A 19,392-nucleotide genomic window follows, 5' to 3' on the forward strand; every position below is an offset into this window, starting at 1 on the left:
CGATTGAGGGGGCGTGTTCCAGTGGGTGTGCATACCCTCTATAAGGAAACTGCTGAATTGTTGACAACATGGAGTGGTAAAATTTGTTTCAAACAGCTTCTTTCAATTTTCTTCTTCTGATACTTGTTTGCCATCCATTGTTTCACAAAACAATGACATTACTTACAACATTCAAGTAAAATCTGGTTTGTGGTAATCCCATACATAAGCATTTATGATTTGCACACACAAAAGGTGTGTCAATTGGTCACTTCCACTGAAAGCACATTTTACGGCGTCATCTTTAACGTTACAGATGTTCCCATTCAAAACTGATAGAGTGCACTGTCTCTATAGAACACCATCTCTGATTCAACCACAGAGGAGAAGTTAATCAGTGAAATAACCTGGTGTGGTCTTTAGTTGGAATGCACCAGTGTGTTGGGGGAGGAGGGCAGGACTAACAATATCCTTTGCTGCCTTGAGGTGAAAAGTTGCATCTTGTAACTTTAACTACTTGACACAGAAGTCCTGACACATGTAGCAGATTTTCAGCTGATCGTGCCAACCCGCTCTGTCAAACCATGAAGAGTCAAGTCCCTAAACCCCAAGTGGAAAATAGAAGGGGTTCAGTGCCAATTAGCAGAGGCAGAGGCCTCTGTTGCTAGGTAGAAAGCTATGAAGACACACGCAGACGAGAAGTGTATTAAGACAAGAGATAAAAATGTGTATTCGATCATTGTCTTTCGGAATTACATTCATAGACAAATAGAAATGGATTGTTTGAATAGAATAATGTAATTGAAAAAACATTTCATAAATTTCTTTCAACCATTATACATTTTTGATGAGAATATCTTTGAAAGGGTTTCGGGGTACAGGAAGATATTGGGGTGGGGACAGCAAGTTGAAACCAGAGGAAAAACAAGAAAAAATAAAAATAACGGAAATTATTTCAAAACAGCACATGGGATGAAGGCTCTATGAGTGACAGGGAGTTAAGTGGGTCATCTGCACTGGCCCTTTATTCATCACCAGTGTCAGCAGAGTAGCACCAAATAAAATGGCGGGCGTATTTTCATTCGCAACACCAAATTTTGCAACTTAAAATAGGTGCAGCCCTCTCCATTATCATTTGATGGTGTTCCACATGTGTGGCCATTTTTGACAGTTGGGACAAACTGAGAAAACAATTGATAATAAGAATACAAAAAAGAAATCCTTGCAAAGCATAACAATTGCACTGAAACACATATCTCACAATTGACCATGTTCCTGAAACATAGATGGTTTTTCAGTTCTCCAGCTCAACGCATTTTCAATCACAGCGAATGTCACACGCAAAATGTGACGAAAAAGCACGTTGGATGTGTTGGATGACCTGGAACACCATAAAAGTATGAGGACTTCCAAAGGGTTTCAGATGAGATACAGTATGGCCACAGGGAGATGAGAAAGTGTAAAGCCTCTGGTGAGCAAGTTGGTGAGGTACAATCTGAGGAAACGTTATTGTCAGTTTGTGGAGAAGCGGCTGGCTCATCAACATGATTTAGCTACGACTGTAAAGTTTGGAAATATTATACGGACGTCTCCTCAGCCAGAGGGCGCTCGGACTCTATAAGCAGGTACTCGGAAAGCGCTGTGAGTTTACAAAGGGTCAAGTTTGGGCCAAGAGTAAATTCTGGTGTTATGCTGTTTTTTGTTTTGTTTTGGGGGGTTTTACATGAAGATCAGAATCACAATATGTACTCCATGTACTTCAAGTAAAATACAGAGGAGGCTTGTGAAGTGTTTTGGAAGGGTCAAAAGAAAAGGAGGACAGCCAATACTGAGCTCAACTCTGAGTCCAGCCGCTCCCACGGTGTGTTCATAGTGAAGGTGAGCAAACGTTGGACATTTTGCACGGGTAGAAAACTGACACAGAACCAGAAAGCAGTCAGCTACAGTATGCCCATGGTCCATCTGAGAAAAGTGAGGTCTGCTTTAAGTAACTAAGTGCTTATTGACCCACTTAAATCACATGGCTGGTGTGTCTTTTCGCTGATCAGAGATCAAAAAAGCCTTATAATTAAAAACCTTAAAAAACAAAACAAAAACATACACCCTGTGCATTTAGCTATTCCCAATTCCCATTCATTGCTGTGTAGCATTTGAGATAGATCTATTAACAGAGATCACATTCCGAGACAAGAGCAAACTAATAATACAAAGTTAAATTTGTCATTGCATACAGTTTTTAAAAAGGACACCTCTCTCTCCCACACTTCGCGCTCCGCACTGTAAGAGGTTTCCGCCGCAAGAAACACTCATGTTTGCAATATTACCAATTCATTCGTTGTTCCTGATGCACGTCGGGCAAGCATTTATATAAAGACACACACAAATGAAAACCTCATGCTCTCACACTCTCTCCGACTAAAATGATGACATTCAGTTTGGATTCGGTGCCCCGTTTACTCAAGAAACACACGCTCAGCAGAAAACAATTGCCACGGTTCTTCCTCCCTCATGTTAAGGACCAGTCTCTCGCCACTGGCGACAGATCATCCCAGAGAAGAGCACTTGAAGTCGTAGAGAAAAGGTATGGCTTCTTATAAGACCATAAAAAATGAGACGAGCGTTGGAAATGACCGGGTGGTTTTACAGTCCAAAGCAGCAGCAGTTACATATAGGCCATCCAAGAAGGTGCCAGACGGAGTCCTGATGGCTTTGTTGATTTGTGCTGTTGAGAAAAATGAGGTACAGAAGTCCAGTTCGATACAGTACAGCCAGGCTTTGTCCGTAGTGTGGACGCCGGTGGGTGGTTTATACAGAACAAGATGGCCGCCAGTCTAGGCACTTGGACCCTGCCGGGACCAAAAACTCCGTTATGCTGTTTGGAGATTCTGGTCGTTTATCGCTGTGAGTGGTGTGGTCATGGGAGCGGTCTGTCTCGTGCATCGTGCGTGTGTGTGTTTGTGTGTGTGCGCGGAGACAGTTATCACTCCCTTATGCTAGCAGAGTAGGAGAACTGGGGGAAATGTGCTTGCTGGTTGCCGTCATCGCAATCCAGACTGTCACCTAGAAATACAAACAACGGTGACAGGAGTTAGTACTTGCGTTTCAAGCCATTGATATCAGTGGATGAGACCGTGTCTGACATGAACTATGATACGTACACTTGTCCGGAGGTGTGAGCGTGATGGTCTGTGCGGTGAACTCGTCATCAAAGTACCGGGTGTCCGTCTCTGATGTGACCTGCGGCTTGAAGAGTGGGGTGAGCTGGAGCGGGAAGGAGCAAAGTGAGCGGTTACTGAGGGCGTCAGGCATTCACAAACACATCAGATGGCTTCACATCCAAGTATTCGTTGGATGTGTCAAATTAGAAAGGGTCAAATGAAAGGAACATTTCAATAAAATATTGCAAATTTGGGCATCCAGGTGGTGCAGCTGTAGATTCCCTGCCTACCAACACGAGGGTCGCAAGTTCAATCACCCATGTTACAAGAATGTAAAAAAGCACGACACATCCAAACACTAAAAGACTAGTAGGTACAGGACTGAAGTGCAAATGGAAATAACAAATTAGAGTCCGCTAGGGTTGTGCGATGTCAACCAAAGTTCCACAGTGAAAACATCACAAAACATCACGATGGACGATGGCATCGTCGTTGACTATGTGTGTGTATGTATATATATATATATATATATTTATATTTTTCACACATTTGCGCTCACAAATGGACATCACGATGGTCCAATGTAGAAGGCTCAGAGGTCGATGGGGGTCGGCCCATCGACGATGGTCGATGCCACCGTCCATCGTGCCAACCCTAGAGTACGCACACTAGTTGCTCCGACCATTTATTGCTATTACCACAAGTGTGACGTCTTTGGCAAAGCCCTTCCTCAGACATCATTTCTGAGGAAGGCACTTCATTAATATGCACAAACTTAATTATTGTGCACATAATATGCACAAACAACAAGAGCTGCACTTTTCAGAATCAGTTTGATTGCCACAATATGTAAAGATTACATACAAGGAATTTGTCTTAGTGTAAGTATGCAGCATAGTGCTCATTTCAATATTCAGAAGATAAAAAAGATATCTAAGACAAAATCACAACATTGCAAGTGCAGTCCCATATATACAATATAGAGCAGGGGTCAGCAACCTATGACATGGGTGCCACCTCTGACACACGAAGGGGTAACCAGCAGCATGGCAGCGCATAGTAGCAATAAGTGCACAAGAGATTTTTTTTGTAGAAATGTTGAAATGAGGGGTGGGGGAAAAAATCGATACACGATAGTATCGCGATATTTTGCCTGACGATATTGTATCGATATTTGGACGCCAAGTATCGATAGCCTGGGTAAACCCAGCCCCCACGTGACCTGCTCTCAGAGTTCCCAGTCAGAGCAGGGTAAGCCTGAGAGCAGGTTACTGGGGGCTGGGTTTACCCAGGCTAAAGTATCGATATTGCAAAAGATTTTTTTTTTTTTTTTTTGCAGGCCATGCCAGGCCACCGGGCTACTATAAACTTTAGTTCCAAGGCCAGCAGTAAACAAACAGTAGCATATTTTCATTTTGTTTTAACAGTAACAGTTTTGTCATAACAGTAACTTACAAATTCCCCAGTTACTGTTTTGTGCAAGTGAAGTGAAGTTGCATTGTTCAAAAACTACCTAAGTACAGTAGTCCACACATCCAGTTAAGGTGGACTGTAAGTAGACTGTAACAAACAGTTCAGTTTGTCTGGTGCATGCAACTATGACATGACTTTATGAAAGTTGTTGGTCTGTCTACTTGACAATGTTGCTGCAATAAAATGGTTGAAGTCAGATGTACAGACTGGAAAACTGTTATATAAACCAGATGTTGACAAAGTTTTCCTTTGGGGACATCATTTGCAGTTGAAAAAGTAAGAAATCGCAATATATCGAAATATCGCAATATATCGTATCGTGACTCAAGTATCGTTTTAGTATCGTATCGTGGGCATCTGGTGATTCCCACCCCTAGTTGAAATGCCCTGCCAAATTACCTATTTCGCAGCCATTTTCAGTTGCATGGCCTGTTATCAGTCCTGTGTATCTCGAATAGTGCCCTCATTTCAATTTCCTGATTTTGGATGGAATAACAACACAGATCTGTTGGGAGTCTTAACTTGGGATGTGCGAGTCATTGATCTTGGTATGGCACACTGATTGCAGTGATTGACAAGCAAATTTGAAAATGGCACTTCATATCAAAAAGGTTGCCTGATATAGAGGATACAGGAATAGTCAGTCCAATATATACTATATACAGGATACAGGAATAGTCCAATATATACAATATACAGGAATTGGAGGAGTGTTAAATAGGCATTAAATAGGAATTTACAGTCCAAGCAGTGCACAAAGTAGTAGTTAACAAGAGTAATATAATAGAGTAGAAAGTTCTGGTAGGATAAGCAGCTATAATACTTTAATGTAACGAGTGTAGTCCAGCTGCTGCTACTGTAAAGTGATGTACTGTATGATTGGGGGGGGCATGTCAGTGGGGGGATTCGGCTGTGGTTGGGGGGGTCCCAAGTAGAGGGGGCTTTCGGGCCATGTTGATGAGGCTGATGGCAGTTGGGAAGAAGCTGTTCTTGTGGCGAGAGATTTTGGTCTTGACAGACCTCAGGCTCTTGCCGAAGGGGAGCATTTCAAAGAGTTTGTGTCCGGGGTGGGAGGGGTCAGCCATGATTTTACAAGAGCCCTTCAGCATCCTGGCAGTGTGCAGGTCCTGAAGGGGTGGCAGGTTGCATCCGATCACCTTCTCAGCACAGTGGATGATGCGTCTGTTAATGTTGTTGAGAGTGGCAGAAGTGTACCAGACGGTGATGGAGGTGGTAAGGATGGACTCAACGATGGAGGTGTAGAAGTGCACCATCGTTGCCTTTGGAACTTTGAATTTCTTCAGCTGCCGCACAGCTGAAGTACATCCTCTGTTGTGCCTTCTCGGTGAGAGCTCTGATGTTCAGCTCCCATTTCAGGTCCTGGCTGATGATGGTCCCGAGGAAGGGAAAGGACTACATAGTGTTGAATGGGGAGTCATTAGGGGTGTCAACGGTTACACAAAATTCTAAACGTGTATACGGGACCTTCTGCCAGCGTGTAACCGTTAAACCACATTTGCGCTATATAACCGCTAGGGGGCACTGTTGCCATTCAAATACCTCCCAAACCCATACATAGATTCATAGTTGGTACCACGTAGATCATGGATTAATCTGGTTTTAATGACTGCGCCAAACGCTAGTTTTTAATGGAGACTGCACCTTTTCTCTGCCTGAGGAAACGTACCCTCGATGGTAAGGAAGCAGCATTAGGATACAGTAGCACTTGGATACAAGTGGCTAATGTTAGCGCCATCCGTTTACAACAGTGGTTTTCGCAACAATGTTAGCAAGTAAATTACATAACAGCTACATTACCATCTTCAGCGAATCCCAGCTGCTGGGCGATCTGAAGCCATATATTGTCCTTCATTTCGTTCATGTAGGCTAGTCCTCGCGGTGTTTATCATACAAAATTGGATGTTGAGAAACCAAATTGATGAGACGGGGGTAGGGTTGGGCGATAAAACGATAGCAATATATATTGCGATAGAGACGTCATCAATACAATAAAGAAATAGCAAGTTCGATAGCATGGCTGGATGAAAAAATGTCCCTTGTTAATGGAACGTGCTACGAGTGACACGGAGACAGCCAATCATTTAACAGACAGGTCAGACAAACCCCGAGTGTGCACCCGCCCCAGCTCATAAACAGCCAATCATATTCCTTGACAATGGGCAGTGCAAGTGACGCGGACAGCACGGCATCACGGTTTCAGCCGGCATCATACGTGAAATCCCAACACAGAAGGAAGAGAAAGCCGAAAGCAGAACACCGTTGCTTACAGGCAGCATTATCACCTCTAAACAGTTTATTTATTGATGAGAAATGAATTATTGCGAGTCCAAAACACAGTAAAATCATTGTCAAAACTTTATATAAAAGGGGAAAAAAAAGACGTGTAATCGGTTATTGATTTTTCTAAGCGGATATGATTTAGTATCCGGTTATCCGTGTACACAGTGACACCCCTAGGAGTCACCCAGGTCAAGGTGATGGGGGAGGGTGGGACTGTGTTCCTCCTGCAATCCACAATCATCTCCACTGTCTTTTGAGCATTGAGCTCCAGGTTGTTTTGACTGCACCAAGTCACCAGATGGTTGACCTGCCTGTACTCAGACTTGTTCTCCGTCCGAGATGAGCCCTATGAGGGTGGTGTCATCTCGCATAATGTATATGTTATGTATATGTAGGCTTAGGCCTATTCTTAACACCTCATTATCAGACTCTTATGTCAAAAATGCCTGAAAAGCCTAGCAAACCAGTCACCGGTCACGTGAACTCACATTTAATTTGGTTGTGCGGGACCATCTGGCCTCAACTCTGGGAGGGCAGGGCTGTCTGTTGACATCGTAACCGGCCAATCAGAATGTCGCTAGCAAAACAGTAATGGCCGCCTCCTTGCCTGTCCGCCTCGAGGAGTAATGTCAATGTTCCGTCTAGTTTAAAGTCGAACTGAACCTGTTCGTCACGTGCATAATGAGTCTGTTTCAGACTGAAAACATAGTTTGTCTAAGATGACAGGTTGAGAGGCGGGTCATAGTATCATGTCGATGATTTTATTTGACAATTCTGGGGACAAGATCGGGCTTTGGTCAATCCTGGCGTGTTCCGCCTCCAAATCGAGTGGGATTTAGTGTGTTGTGGCGCTCCCCGCGGGAAGAGCCTGGTGACGCGAGGTTAGTGGCTGAGTGGAGCTCAGCGACCCGGAGGCAGCCAGCTGCCTTCGTGTTGCCGAGCGGAGAGTGCAGCCCATCAGCCTGGAATCTTCGAGGTGCGACCCCTGACAACCAAGCTCTCGGATACGCGCGCCATTATCGCTGCTATAACGATACGATATCCCTGGAATGCGCGTTTTAACGAGCCAGTTACATTTCTTTGCATTCTTAGAGATTATAGTTTTTGTTTTTTATCCATGTTTCTAACAATTGGCCAAGTTAGTAGTTAGTTTATGGGATAGGAATTCTGCCAGATGACAGGCACTAGGCGCCATTTTCGACTTCATTTGGAAGAGAAAATTATCCAGAAATGAAGATTTGATTGACAGCTGCATGTCGTGATATGATTGGTTGAAATGGGATAGAAATTTTATAGTACTGGGTGACGTCAGCAAACTTTAAATTACTGTTATCAATGAAATCTTGAAAAACAAACTTTTGATGTGAAAAAGTGTGAAAAACGAAATAAATTAGATTGTTGTGATTTGTTTTGCATACATGATTAAATAGGTGCACTGCATACCCAGGTATTTGAACTAAAAGAAAAGAAAAGTCATTCTTGGGTTCAGCTCGACTTTAAACAGCCATGACGAACGTTGTTACAGGCCGCGGGCTTAGCTAACATAGCTAACGTTAGCTAACATGGTGCAGTAATACTGTGATGCGGTCACAGCTGTGTTTAAAGAGTATTTTACAACAGCTTTGAATGCGGGTCAACCAATCTTAATCAAGGACCGGAACTATCCATTTTATAATGCACCCTTAACATGTTAACATTTTGGATTGATAGATTCCTGACTTAGACAATGGAAAAGTCTGTTAGTGGAATTTGTAAAACAATCCTGATTGGTTGAGTCTGTTGTTAAATACCTGATAAACACACACCTGTGACTAACTGCAATATGGTTAAAGGATAGGTTTGTTGATTTTGGACCTATATATAATCATAATAATTTGTCTCTTACTGTAGGTGTTTACCTGTAGCACCTGGCCCACAGAGAAGATTGACTCCAATGCTAACAATGAGTCCAAGCCCTATTTGGCCAGCAAGAGGCAATGGAGCGGTTTCAACCGACAGCTGCAGTCATTCTCTGTGGGTCCAGTGCTACAGTTATGGAAGAGACACATTATATGCATGTAAAGGTAAAAAATCACCAAACATATCCTTTAATACCGCTACTTATGTGTTATCTACTTTAGTAACCATGTTGTTTGCTCTATAACTACATGAACATGTGCCTTTAAGAATCATTGTTATAAATCATTTTAAGCTAAAAAACACACAAAAAAACAGCCATAATGTGCAGTTATTGCAGAAATAGACTCAATAACAACAATTAAAAAAGTATGCAACAGCGGAGTTTCTGGGCGGAAAATATGCTTTTGCCGTTCTCCCGAGTGGATTTGGATTTGATTGGATCCAACGCTGATTGGCTGAAGGAGTTGTCTGTCAAGGCAAGTACATCCGCCCAACTTCCGCCCACTGCAAATACTGTTGTGAAGGCTTCAGGCCAGACGGGAACGAAGAACGAAATGAAATAAGAATTCACGTGACCGGCTGGTTTACCAGGCTATGAAAAGTCAGCAATAAGAACAGAAGTACACAGAGTCGTTACTATGGAATTGATTCCGCCGCCGGTCCACCACTTGAAATGTCCGTGCGGGAACTCAAGATTATTTTTCTTCACAAAATTCGGTACACAGCTGTACTGAATGTCCTGTACAGAAAGATTTTGGTACAATTATGTGTACCGTTACACCCCTAATACAGATCCTTTCCAAAAAATTATAATAACATGGAAAAGTTAGTTTTTTTCCATAATTCCTTTCAAAAAGTGAAACTTTCATAGATTATAGATTCATTATACATAAAGTAAAGTATTTCAAGTATTTATTTGTTTAACTTTGCATAAGTCTGGCTTCCAGCTCATAAAAACCCCCAAAACACTATTTCAAGAAATTAAATATCACATAAAACCAATCAAAAACTGGTATTTTCAAAACAGAAATGTCGATCTTCTGAAAAGTTATGTTCATGCCTGCACTCAATACTTGGTCGGGAATCCTTTTGCTTTAATTACTGCCTCGATGCCATGATATTTCCATGATATTCTAATTTTTTGGAAAGGATCTGTATATATACGTTAATAATGTTGTAGGCTTGGCATGATCGGCCAAATGAAATGTTCAATCTGTAAAATATCATTCCATCACTGCTTCCCAGGGAAACATTATACTCACTTGCCCCCATGTACCGGGTATGGAGCAGGTTTCAGAATGCCAAATTCAAATCTTTTTAATGCTACCAAATTAAAGAAAAAAAGATCTGACAAAAACAGAATATTTCCAATTGAACACAGCTAATCACAGTTCTGAAATTATAAATGAGATTTATAAGAAAAAGGTCAGGAAATTAAATGTTTTGGGGACATGATGTCCAATTTTATTAAAGCAGAAGTGATGAAAACAAAACATCTATTGTCTTGCAATAACCACATCCTGTATCAAGAGAGTGGACGTGCATGTGGGTCTTAGAATAATCAACTATAAATGCAAGTAATCTAACACAACATAAGAATACAAAACCGGACCCATTCACTTTTCTTTCTCTACACATTTAATGACATTTACCTTATTTCATTTGCCCTACTTTGTAATTCTTCCACAATGTCTTACCTTCCTCTGTACCACATCTTGCCAGTTGATGGAGATGAAGAATTTGTGGCTCATGACTTCTTTGGCATCGTCAGGACCTCCACCTAACCTATCAGTCGAGACATGATAATGTAAGAGTAAGACCCAGATACATATTCGTGCGCACACGCTCACACAGTCTGGCCAGCGGACAGTACCTCTGCTTGGGGTCCTTCTTGAGCAGACCAGCGAGCAGGGACTTGGCTTCGGGGGCCAGGTTCCTGGGAAAGCGGATCTCCTCCATAAGGATGAGCTCAAACAGACGCTCGTGGTCCTGGTTGTAGAATGGCAGGCGGCCGCACATCATCTCATACATGACCACGCCCAGACCCCACCAGTCCACCGCCCGGCCGTAGTCGTTGTCTTCTAGGACCTGGGGCATGAACAGAGGAATCCTTTAGAACCTTGAAGCTACACTAGGCAAGGTTTCACGGAAAATGGCAGCAGCAGGTAACTTTGAATTTTGAGATTTCAATACACAGGAGTCAGCAGAAGACGTCAGTAAGCTGCACACTCCTCGGACCTAAAAATGACTTGTTCTGTAGTGTCTGGTGACGGGATGAGGGTAGTGAAGAGGATCACCCATCTTTGATGAGTCTAGCTTCTAGCTTTCTCTGAACAGTGAGTACTCGTTGTGGTTTAAGAAACTGTGTATTTCGCTTAGGGCTGGGCAATAGGGAAAAAAATATGATCACAATATTTTTTTCTATATCGATTAATATTGATCACAATGTATAAATTTGATAATGCTGCCAGTTTGAGGAGTATACTGATAATGACTGATGAAGCCTGAAGAAACCGGAGGATTCATTAGTTAAACTTTAGAACATAGCTTAAAAATAGAATAACTAATAATTGTGAGTCAGGACGGAAAGCAGAATGACCGATGGTGCTCAGACACTAAAACTCTTCACCGTTCATGCTCCCCGGAGCTCGAGACTCTTAGCATTCATTGCAGACCCTTCTACCTCCCGCGGGAATTCGCCTCAATCATCCTGGTTGCTGTGTACATCCCGCCTCAGGCTGGAGCCTTGTCAGCGGCCCGTCAGCTAGCTGCACACATCACGGAGCTGGAAAACGGCCACCCGCACTCAGCCGTCTTTGTTATGGGGGACCTGAACCACGTCAACCTAAGGAAGTCGCTTCCCCGGTTCAAACAACAAATCCACACAGCCACCAGAGGTGAGAAAACTCTTGACCAGTGCTATAGCACCATTCCCCGGGCTTTTCATGCCGTGATGCGTGCCCCCCTTGGTCAGTCGGACCACAACACTATTCTACTCATTCCTCAGTACCGTCAACAGCTGAAAACCAGCAAACGGAGCTACAAGACGGTCAGGCAATTTTCCCCACAGGCTGCTGATAGCCTAAGGGCTTGTCTTGAATTAACTGACTGGTCTGTCTTTCGTGACTCTTGTGCTGACCTGGATGAATACACTGAGACTGTTACCTCTTATATCAACTTCTCTGAGAATGTTTGTTTCCCTTCTAAGACTGTAACTGTGTTCAGCAATAACAAACCATGGTTCAGTAAGGAAGTGAAAATCCTCTTCATGAAGAAAAATGAAGCCTTTAAGAGCGGTAATAAAGATGCTTTTAAAGTTGCCAAATATGTATTTGAACGTGCAGTAAAAAAAGCTAAAGCTAAATATAAAGACGGCCTGCAGGCCAAGCTTAAAGCCAACGACACCAAGGGCGTTTGGCAGGGGCTGCAGGCCATCACAGGGTATAAAAGCAACCGCCGAGCCCCAGATGATGACCCCCTCCTCCCCGATAAATTGAATGAATTTTATTGTCGATTTGATCTGCCCACTGATGTGTCTCTCAGTGCCACAGTAGTTAGCGGTCCAGAGCTAACTCCACCACCTCCTCCTTTTGTGGTGAGTGAGCATGAGGTCAGAACCCTGTTCCTCAAACAGAACAGCAGGAAGGCTGCAGGCCCAGACCAGGTCTCTGCTTTCACCTTAAAGCACTGTGCTCAACAACTGTCTTCTGTTTTTGTTGATATCTTTAACTGGTCTCTCTCTCTCTGTAAAGTCCCTGCTTGCTTTAAATCCGCTGTGGTTATCCCTGTTCCAAAGAAGTCCAATGCTGTTAGCTTGAATGATTATAGGCCCGTAGCCTTGACTTCTGTTGTGATGAAGGTATTTGAGCGTATTGTCTGTGATCACCTGTCTAATGTTGAGATGGACAGCTTCCAGTTTGCTTATCGTGCCAACAGGTCTGTCGAGGACGCTGTGTCTCTGTGCCTCCACAGCATCCTTCAGCACCTGGAGGCCCCCGCCACTTACGTTAGAGTTTTATTTATCGATTTCAGCTCTGCGTTTAACACGATCGTGCCCTCCAAACTATTTGATAAACTTATGGCTCTAGGGATCAATCACTCTCTATGCCTTTGGATTCTGGACTTCCTGTCTAACAGGAAGCAAGTAGTTAAAATAGGCAACAGGCTCTCTCGAACTATGACTCTCAACACCGGGGCCCCCCAGGGTTGCGTTCTTTCAGCCCTTCTCTTTGCACTTTATACCAACGATTTTATTTCCCACTCTCAATTTGTTTCGTTTTTTAAGTACGCGGACGACACTACGGTGGTCGGGTATATTAAAAACGGTGATGAATCTGCCTACAGGGCCGAAGTGGCAGCCCTAGTCAACTGGTGCACTTTAAACAATCTTGTCTTAAACTTAGATAAGACCAAGGAAATGATTATTGATTTCCGCAAAAGCGGCTCAGTGCCCCCCTCTCTGGTCATTTGCGACCAGCCCGTCGACAGGGTCGACAGCCTGAAATTTCTGGGCACCACCATATGCCGCTCCCTGAAATGGGAAGTCAACACTTGTAACATTGTGAGCAAAGCCCACCAGAGGCTTCACTTTCTGAGGCAGCTCAGGAAGTTTGGTGTGTCTGGGGAGGCGATGGCTCACTTTTACAGAGCCACTGTGGAGAGCGTACTCACCTTCTCAGTCACAGTGTGGTACGGCAACACTACCGCCCTTGAGAGGAAACGGCTGGAAAGGGTGGTACGCATAGCGTCCAAAATCATCGGCCACGACCTTCCATCCGTTTCCTCCATCTATGCCACACGCACCAAACGCAAGATGCAGAAGGTGATCGCCGACCCCTCCCACCCTGCTAGCTCTCTCTTTAAACTCATGCCCTCAGGTAGGAGGCTTCAGTCTCTGAGGTGCAGGACCTCCCGTCTCAGGAACAGCACTTATCCTGAGGCGGTTCGCCTCCTGAACTCTGACCCTCTTTGCATTCGCACTTTAAATCGCACCTTAAATCCGTAGGCTTGAATTGAACTTGAACTTGAATTGCACTTTATAGGCAGCTCGATACTGCTTTTGTAAACAAATGCTGCTTGTAAAACTGTGCACTTTATTTATCTATTTCAGCCTCTCTCATATTTTATGTAGTGTTTTTTCCACTTTTTTTTATTCTCTTTTGTGTCTGAATCTGTGATTTGTTATGTTTGTTTTTATGTCTGTTCTTTAGAGCTGCACTGAAACAAATTCCAATCAACTCTGTTGACATGGCAATAAAGTATTGAATCTTGAATTGAATCTTGAATCTTGAAACACTATTTACCATGTGGCACCCATAAGGTGTTTGGGGTGGGAATCACCAAAAAGCCCACGATACAATACTATCACAGTACTTAAGTTACGATACGATAATATTGCAATTTTAAACATTTGTATGCCGAGTATTGCAATAAAATATATTGTAATATATTGTGATTTATTACCTCTTTTCAACTGCAAATTATGTCCCCAAAGGAAAACTCATAGGTAGGACGTAGGGGTGGGAATCACCAGAGGCCCCACAATAGTATCAGAATACTTAAAGGGGGACTTACCCCCCCAGATTTCTGGCAAAACGGTATTCTACTTGATTTGAAAACTCTGCAGGCATTATCGTCTCGACAGAGACGATAATATTTATCACAATGTATAATTTGCGCCTCCCAACCCCTCTTTCTTTTTTTGCATGACAGTGTATCAACGTGGCTATATTATAAATATAGCCACGTTATAAACAACTAACCAACGCTGTATGGAAACGGTTTTGCCCAAAATGGTTAAAAGTTATATCAATTTGGTCATTCAGTGGCGTTTTACTGCCATGTAACATAAGTCACTAGCCGCTAATATTAGCCACAGTAGGCTCGCGCTAAAAACGGGTCCATTGGAGTGAATGGAGATGTTGCAACTCTCCTATTATGGCTCTGGCATAAACTACAGTAATGATCACATGAAGAAAATATTTTTCACATGAGTGGGGAAGGCGGGGAGTTGGCCGTGATGTAGGATGCAACCACATTTTGGGCATTTTGAAGCCAAAAAAAAAAAAGCAGGTTTGAACCCATAGCTTATGTTGCTGAAAATTATAAAGATTGTAGAATATTACAAATTTGGTCTCAAATGTGGAAATCTTGACCAGAATTCTTCACACACCACCCCAAAAGCCATATATAGGGCCATTCTACCGAATTGGTTCAAATTCAGAGTTGGAATTTGATTGAAATTTGTTTTATTTTTTATCAAAACTTTCATCACATACCTGTTGCACAACATCTACGGTACACATATTTAGTAAAAGTACAGTCAATGTTGATATTGTATTTTCATATTTTTTTGTAATAACTTTCCTTTCCCAAAAATTGTCACTACCGAAACATAGAATTCCATTCAGAATAAAAATAATTGTATTAACCTATTCATCTTTTTTTTGATCCCCCCTGTACAGACTATTTTTCTAAAATTAATTTAGAAGGTTTTCAAAGCTAAATTAATTTAAATTAACATTTTAACAGATTTGTATGTTGAATTTATAAGATTCATTTAAATATACATGCCATCTTTCTTTGTAAAACGTATAAAGTTGATTATATTGCCCCCAGAATGGATGATTGTTGAAATTACACAGACACCTAAATAATCATTATCATAAAATGTTGTTTGATAACCAGAGATATTTTATTTTTGACAAAATAACCCGTGTTTCGGTAGTGACTGCACTATTTCGGTAGTGACTATACTGTTGCGGTAGTGACCATAGTTTTATTTGCAAGGTTATATTATAGTCCCTGAACTATTTTTGCTCAATCTTAACATAATTTATGTTTTAAATTAAATAAACAAAATATCAATTAAATATATTAAATGATTATTAATGACACAACCACTGGTTTCAACTTCCGTATCCATTTATTTGGATGGACAAAAAGGTTAATCATTCATACCTGACAAAATTCAATACAAACATTTGAGTGGAGTTACAACTGAAACTTAAAACTGAATATGGTCTCAAAGTGTATGACCTTTCCACAGCTAAGGCTGCTAAGGGTGTGAACAATAACTGGTTAACTCCATCCTAAGCACTCTTCATCTTATCACAGAGGAACAAAAGGAGCCATTACCCAACCAAACCAGCTTATCACGCATAATGAATGAATGATGCCTCTCTGCCCTATAAGTGCTCTCTGAAAACACACAAAACACAGACTAGTTTAACTAGTATTTTTAAGTATTTAGTGTTATGTGTTATGAGTGTTCTTACACATTCAAACTTTTATGAAGAAAAAATAAGTATTTTGTCCGTTTCATAAATCTCTATTTAAGCCCCCTTTCGCTGGAGTGGGGCACAATTTACAAGTGATTTCAGCATTAATCAATCTATTCAAAGATTCAGCTTTTCACACACAGCTTTAAACACAGTTGGGCTGATTTGGACATGCCTCCGTGTGACGTCTTCAGGTGGATGGATTAAGGTGATGACCTTGTCCATGGTGTACCAGATCTTGTCATCCATTGCTGGCCAGAAAAAGCGGTTTTGCCCAATGCTGTGCATGACTTTGACCTCAAGGGCACCTGTTGAGAGATGGGGTGTGTGGGAGCGGGGTCAGAAAACATGGGGTTTGACATAGCTGGTATAAGCATTATTGCAATGTTGCATAAATGACTATAAAAAGTTTGATTTAATGGAAATTGAAACATGTGACAGTGAGAGATGGACAAATGGGAGTAAATGTTTGTTAGAAATAATATAGCTTAATATTAATGAGGGGAAAGAAAATCACCTTCTTCCACGTCTTCGATTATCCCAGGAAATGGCACATTGTCGTATGTGACAACACACCACTTTCCAACAAGGTGTTCAGTGACATCATCCACTGGACAGAGAGTCCCATCACAACCAGAGCTTGAGGTGGAATGATTTTCTTGTTGTGCATCTTCTGGGGCTGTTGAAGTAGATGCTTTTGCATTACTTTCAGGCTGTGCTTGTGGTGCAATGTTGGTTGATGATGGGTGGAAACATGGACAGATGTCGTCTCTGTTGCAGAAACAGCTGAGCACTCTATGATGGATTTTGCCGGGGGTAGTACAGATAACTTGATGAATGCTCAGTGTACCTTTGATGGTTTGCAGCTCTTTCGGAAGGAGTGTGCCTACTCTGTTTATCTCTTCCTCTTCCACGTAGATGAGCTTAACTTTGGTAAGTGCAAGGAGTGCATCATAGAGGGCTTTAGCTGTGGGTATGTCAGTACCCCTGGCTACCACTGAATCCGCAGTTCGCTTGATAGTGGCCCCAACTCCATCAGCAGGCCCTTTGCCATGACCAGCTTCCAGGAAACTCCAGTTTACAGCAGTGAATCCCATCTGGAATGGAATGATGCTCATGAGGTAAAAGTTCTTCTTCCCTCTATATTGCATGGTTGGCCCATCACTGATGAAGAAGAGTTTTTGGACCTTTGGATAGTTCTCCTTCAAGAACTGAAGAATCGGTTCAAGTTGAGCCCAAATGGCAGGGGGGTCATGTTTCATAGAGGATGATAAGGCACAGAATGAAAGTGTACCATCTGTGGTGTACACAACCGCATTGTGCAGTGTTGTCTGTCTGTGGGATGCTCCAAAGTGGACTTGCTGGACCTCCTTTGCATATTTGCACTGCCAGTTTTCAGCATAGTCAATGTGAAGTATGGCTTCATCTTCCTTCAGCGATCTGTGCAAGGAATGTAGCTGTGTGTATTGATGATGGATGTTGAAGAGGTGCTTACAAACTTTGGTTTTCATTTCTTTTTCAAAATCTTCCAAAAGATGCTCTGGGTAGCCCTCACATCTCTGTTTCACAGTTTTTGTGACAGTGATCTTCTCTTTTTTGCCATCTACTTCTTTTTCATAGTCCTCTTTCTTTGTGAGCCACTGGTACCACCATGTGAACCCTGTCCCGGACCTTCTTGTGGTGTGTGGAAGTGACTTGTTCATACATTGGAGACATTCCCTATACATACAAGCTTTTGCATGTGTGTCACAGCATAAGTCCTCTGCCACTTTGTTCAGGTTCTGTGAGGTAATAATGCCAAGCTGCTTCAGCCTATCTGCTTTCATTTGAGCATTGTCATGGACTTTGCAGACACATGTCTCCCTGTTGTTAATGTTTGGGGTAACAATCCAAAAAGGTTTCATCCTGCAGAAAAGTGAGTAGGAAAGCTTCAGATGAGGCATCTCCACCATCAGTTTCTTGTGCAAATTCAGCATTGTGTCAGAGAGGAACCTCTTTTGTTTCTTCTGTTTGAATTTTGTAATAGTCTCATTTTTCCCTGCTGATGCCCGACTGTTGTCATCTCGACTAAAGAATGTTTTGACTGTGTCCATGGTCTTTTGACTACTACTCCTCTGATTGGTGAACCCAACATTTGGGTTGTCTGCAGCCTTGTTGAACTGTTTGTGGTAGATACCAACTGCTTTTCTCGCCATGGAAACAAGTCTGTATTTTCTGAGCAACATGGTTGAGACAGCTCTTCTGTATGTATGTTTCTCCTTATAACTTGGGGACTTGTATTTTTCCTGAATATGGTGAACAAGTGTGTTATGAAAAAGAAGGGTCTTTTTGATATGAGCAGGCACGTTGTGCTTCGATACTTCCCTCCGAGTTTTCGTTCTTGGAGAACATTCGGACAGGTCTGTTGTCAAACTTGACTTCAACCTCTGATACCTTTTTCTATATTTGTCTCCCCTCTTCTTGATTTCTTTGATCTTCAACTCTAACTTCTGTATTTTTCTGTAGTTGCGTGTTCTTGCACTTCTTTCCCGTTTTTGTCCTGAAAGCCTACGCCCTGGTGTAGGCTCTGGTGCAGGCTCTGGTGTAGGCCCTGGTGTTTGATCACCCTCACTGGAGGTGCTTGGTGGTGTGGAAGCCAGACGAAACTTATCCACCTCTTTCTGTGTTTTCACAGACATCCTGTGATCTTGCTGTCTTTTCCTCCAAGCTGCTCTGACCCTCCTTTTCTCTCTGTCCGATAATTCACCGATGGATTTCAACTGTCCTTCTTCCTTTCGTTTCTTATTTCTTTCTCTTTCCTTGCTTAAATACTCTTGGTATTTCACTGGGTCATTCTTCTGTCTTTGCCTGTACTCTCTCAATCGCTCTCCCCCACTTTTTCCATTTTGTTTGGGCATTTTGGTGATCTTCTCTCTCCCTGGGAAACCACATAATAAAATAGAAAAATATTAATTATTATAGTAATTATCAGAAATTATCTATATGTTTAAAAAATAAAGTTTAATCATATGTATAAAAACAATGAACATCAATTTTTGTCATTACCGAAACCATCAGGTCACAACCGAAACATTATCATATATTTCGGTAGTGACTGTTTTGGTAGTGACAACGCTAGCTAGTTCTTAGCATAACACAACAATGCTAGGTTAATCATGGCTAGCAACCACAGCTTTGAAAAGATGTACATAGATAAAAACATAACCCTTTTGAATAAAAACAAGAACATTTATTTAATTGCAGAAATTATGTGTTCGGTAGTGACATTCCTTAAAACCACACGTTGACTTTCAGACGTTGGA

At 42.2% G+C, this 19,392-nt stretch overlaps 1 protein-coding gene across 4 annotated transcripts in view; it reads right to left on the bottom strand.

Annotated features, from left to right (window-relative positions):
- Positions 1–681: 681 nt before the first annotated feature.
- The window catches only part of LOC310785602 (RAC-beta serine/threonine-protein kinase-like), a 52,828-nt gene continuing 34,117 nt past the window's right edge, over positions 682–19,392 (bottom strand). For all 4 annotated transcript variants that reach the window (XM_083646734.1, XM_083646733.1, XM_083646735.1 and 1 more), the window contains exons 11-14: positions 10,684–10,898; positions 10,508–10,595; positions 3,138–3,240; positions 682–3,039 (exon numbers count right to left, since the gene is read on the bottom strand). In XM_083646734.1, coding sequence (XP_083502860.1) covers positions 2,960–3,039; positions 3,138–3,240; positions 10,508–10,595; positions 10,684–10,898 — 486 coding nt within the window. In that variant the 3' untranslated portion in view covers positions 682–2,959. The remainder of the gene's footprint in view (positions 3,040–3,137; positions 3,241–10,507; positions 10,596–10,683; positions 10,899–19,392) is intronic.

This window comes from Poromitra crassiceps (genome assembly GCF_964638095.1).
Source record: "Poromitra crassiceps genome assembly, chromosome: 1".
Lineage (NCBI taxonomy): Eukaryota > Metazoa > Chordata > Actinopteri > Beryciformes > Melamphaidae > Poromitra > Poromitra crassiceps.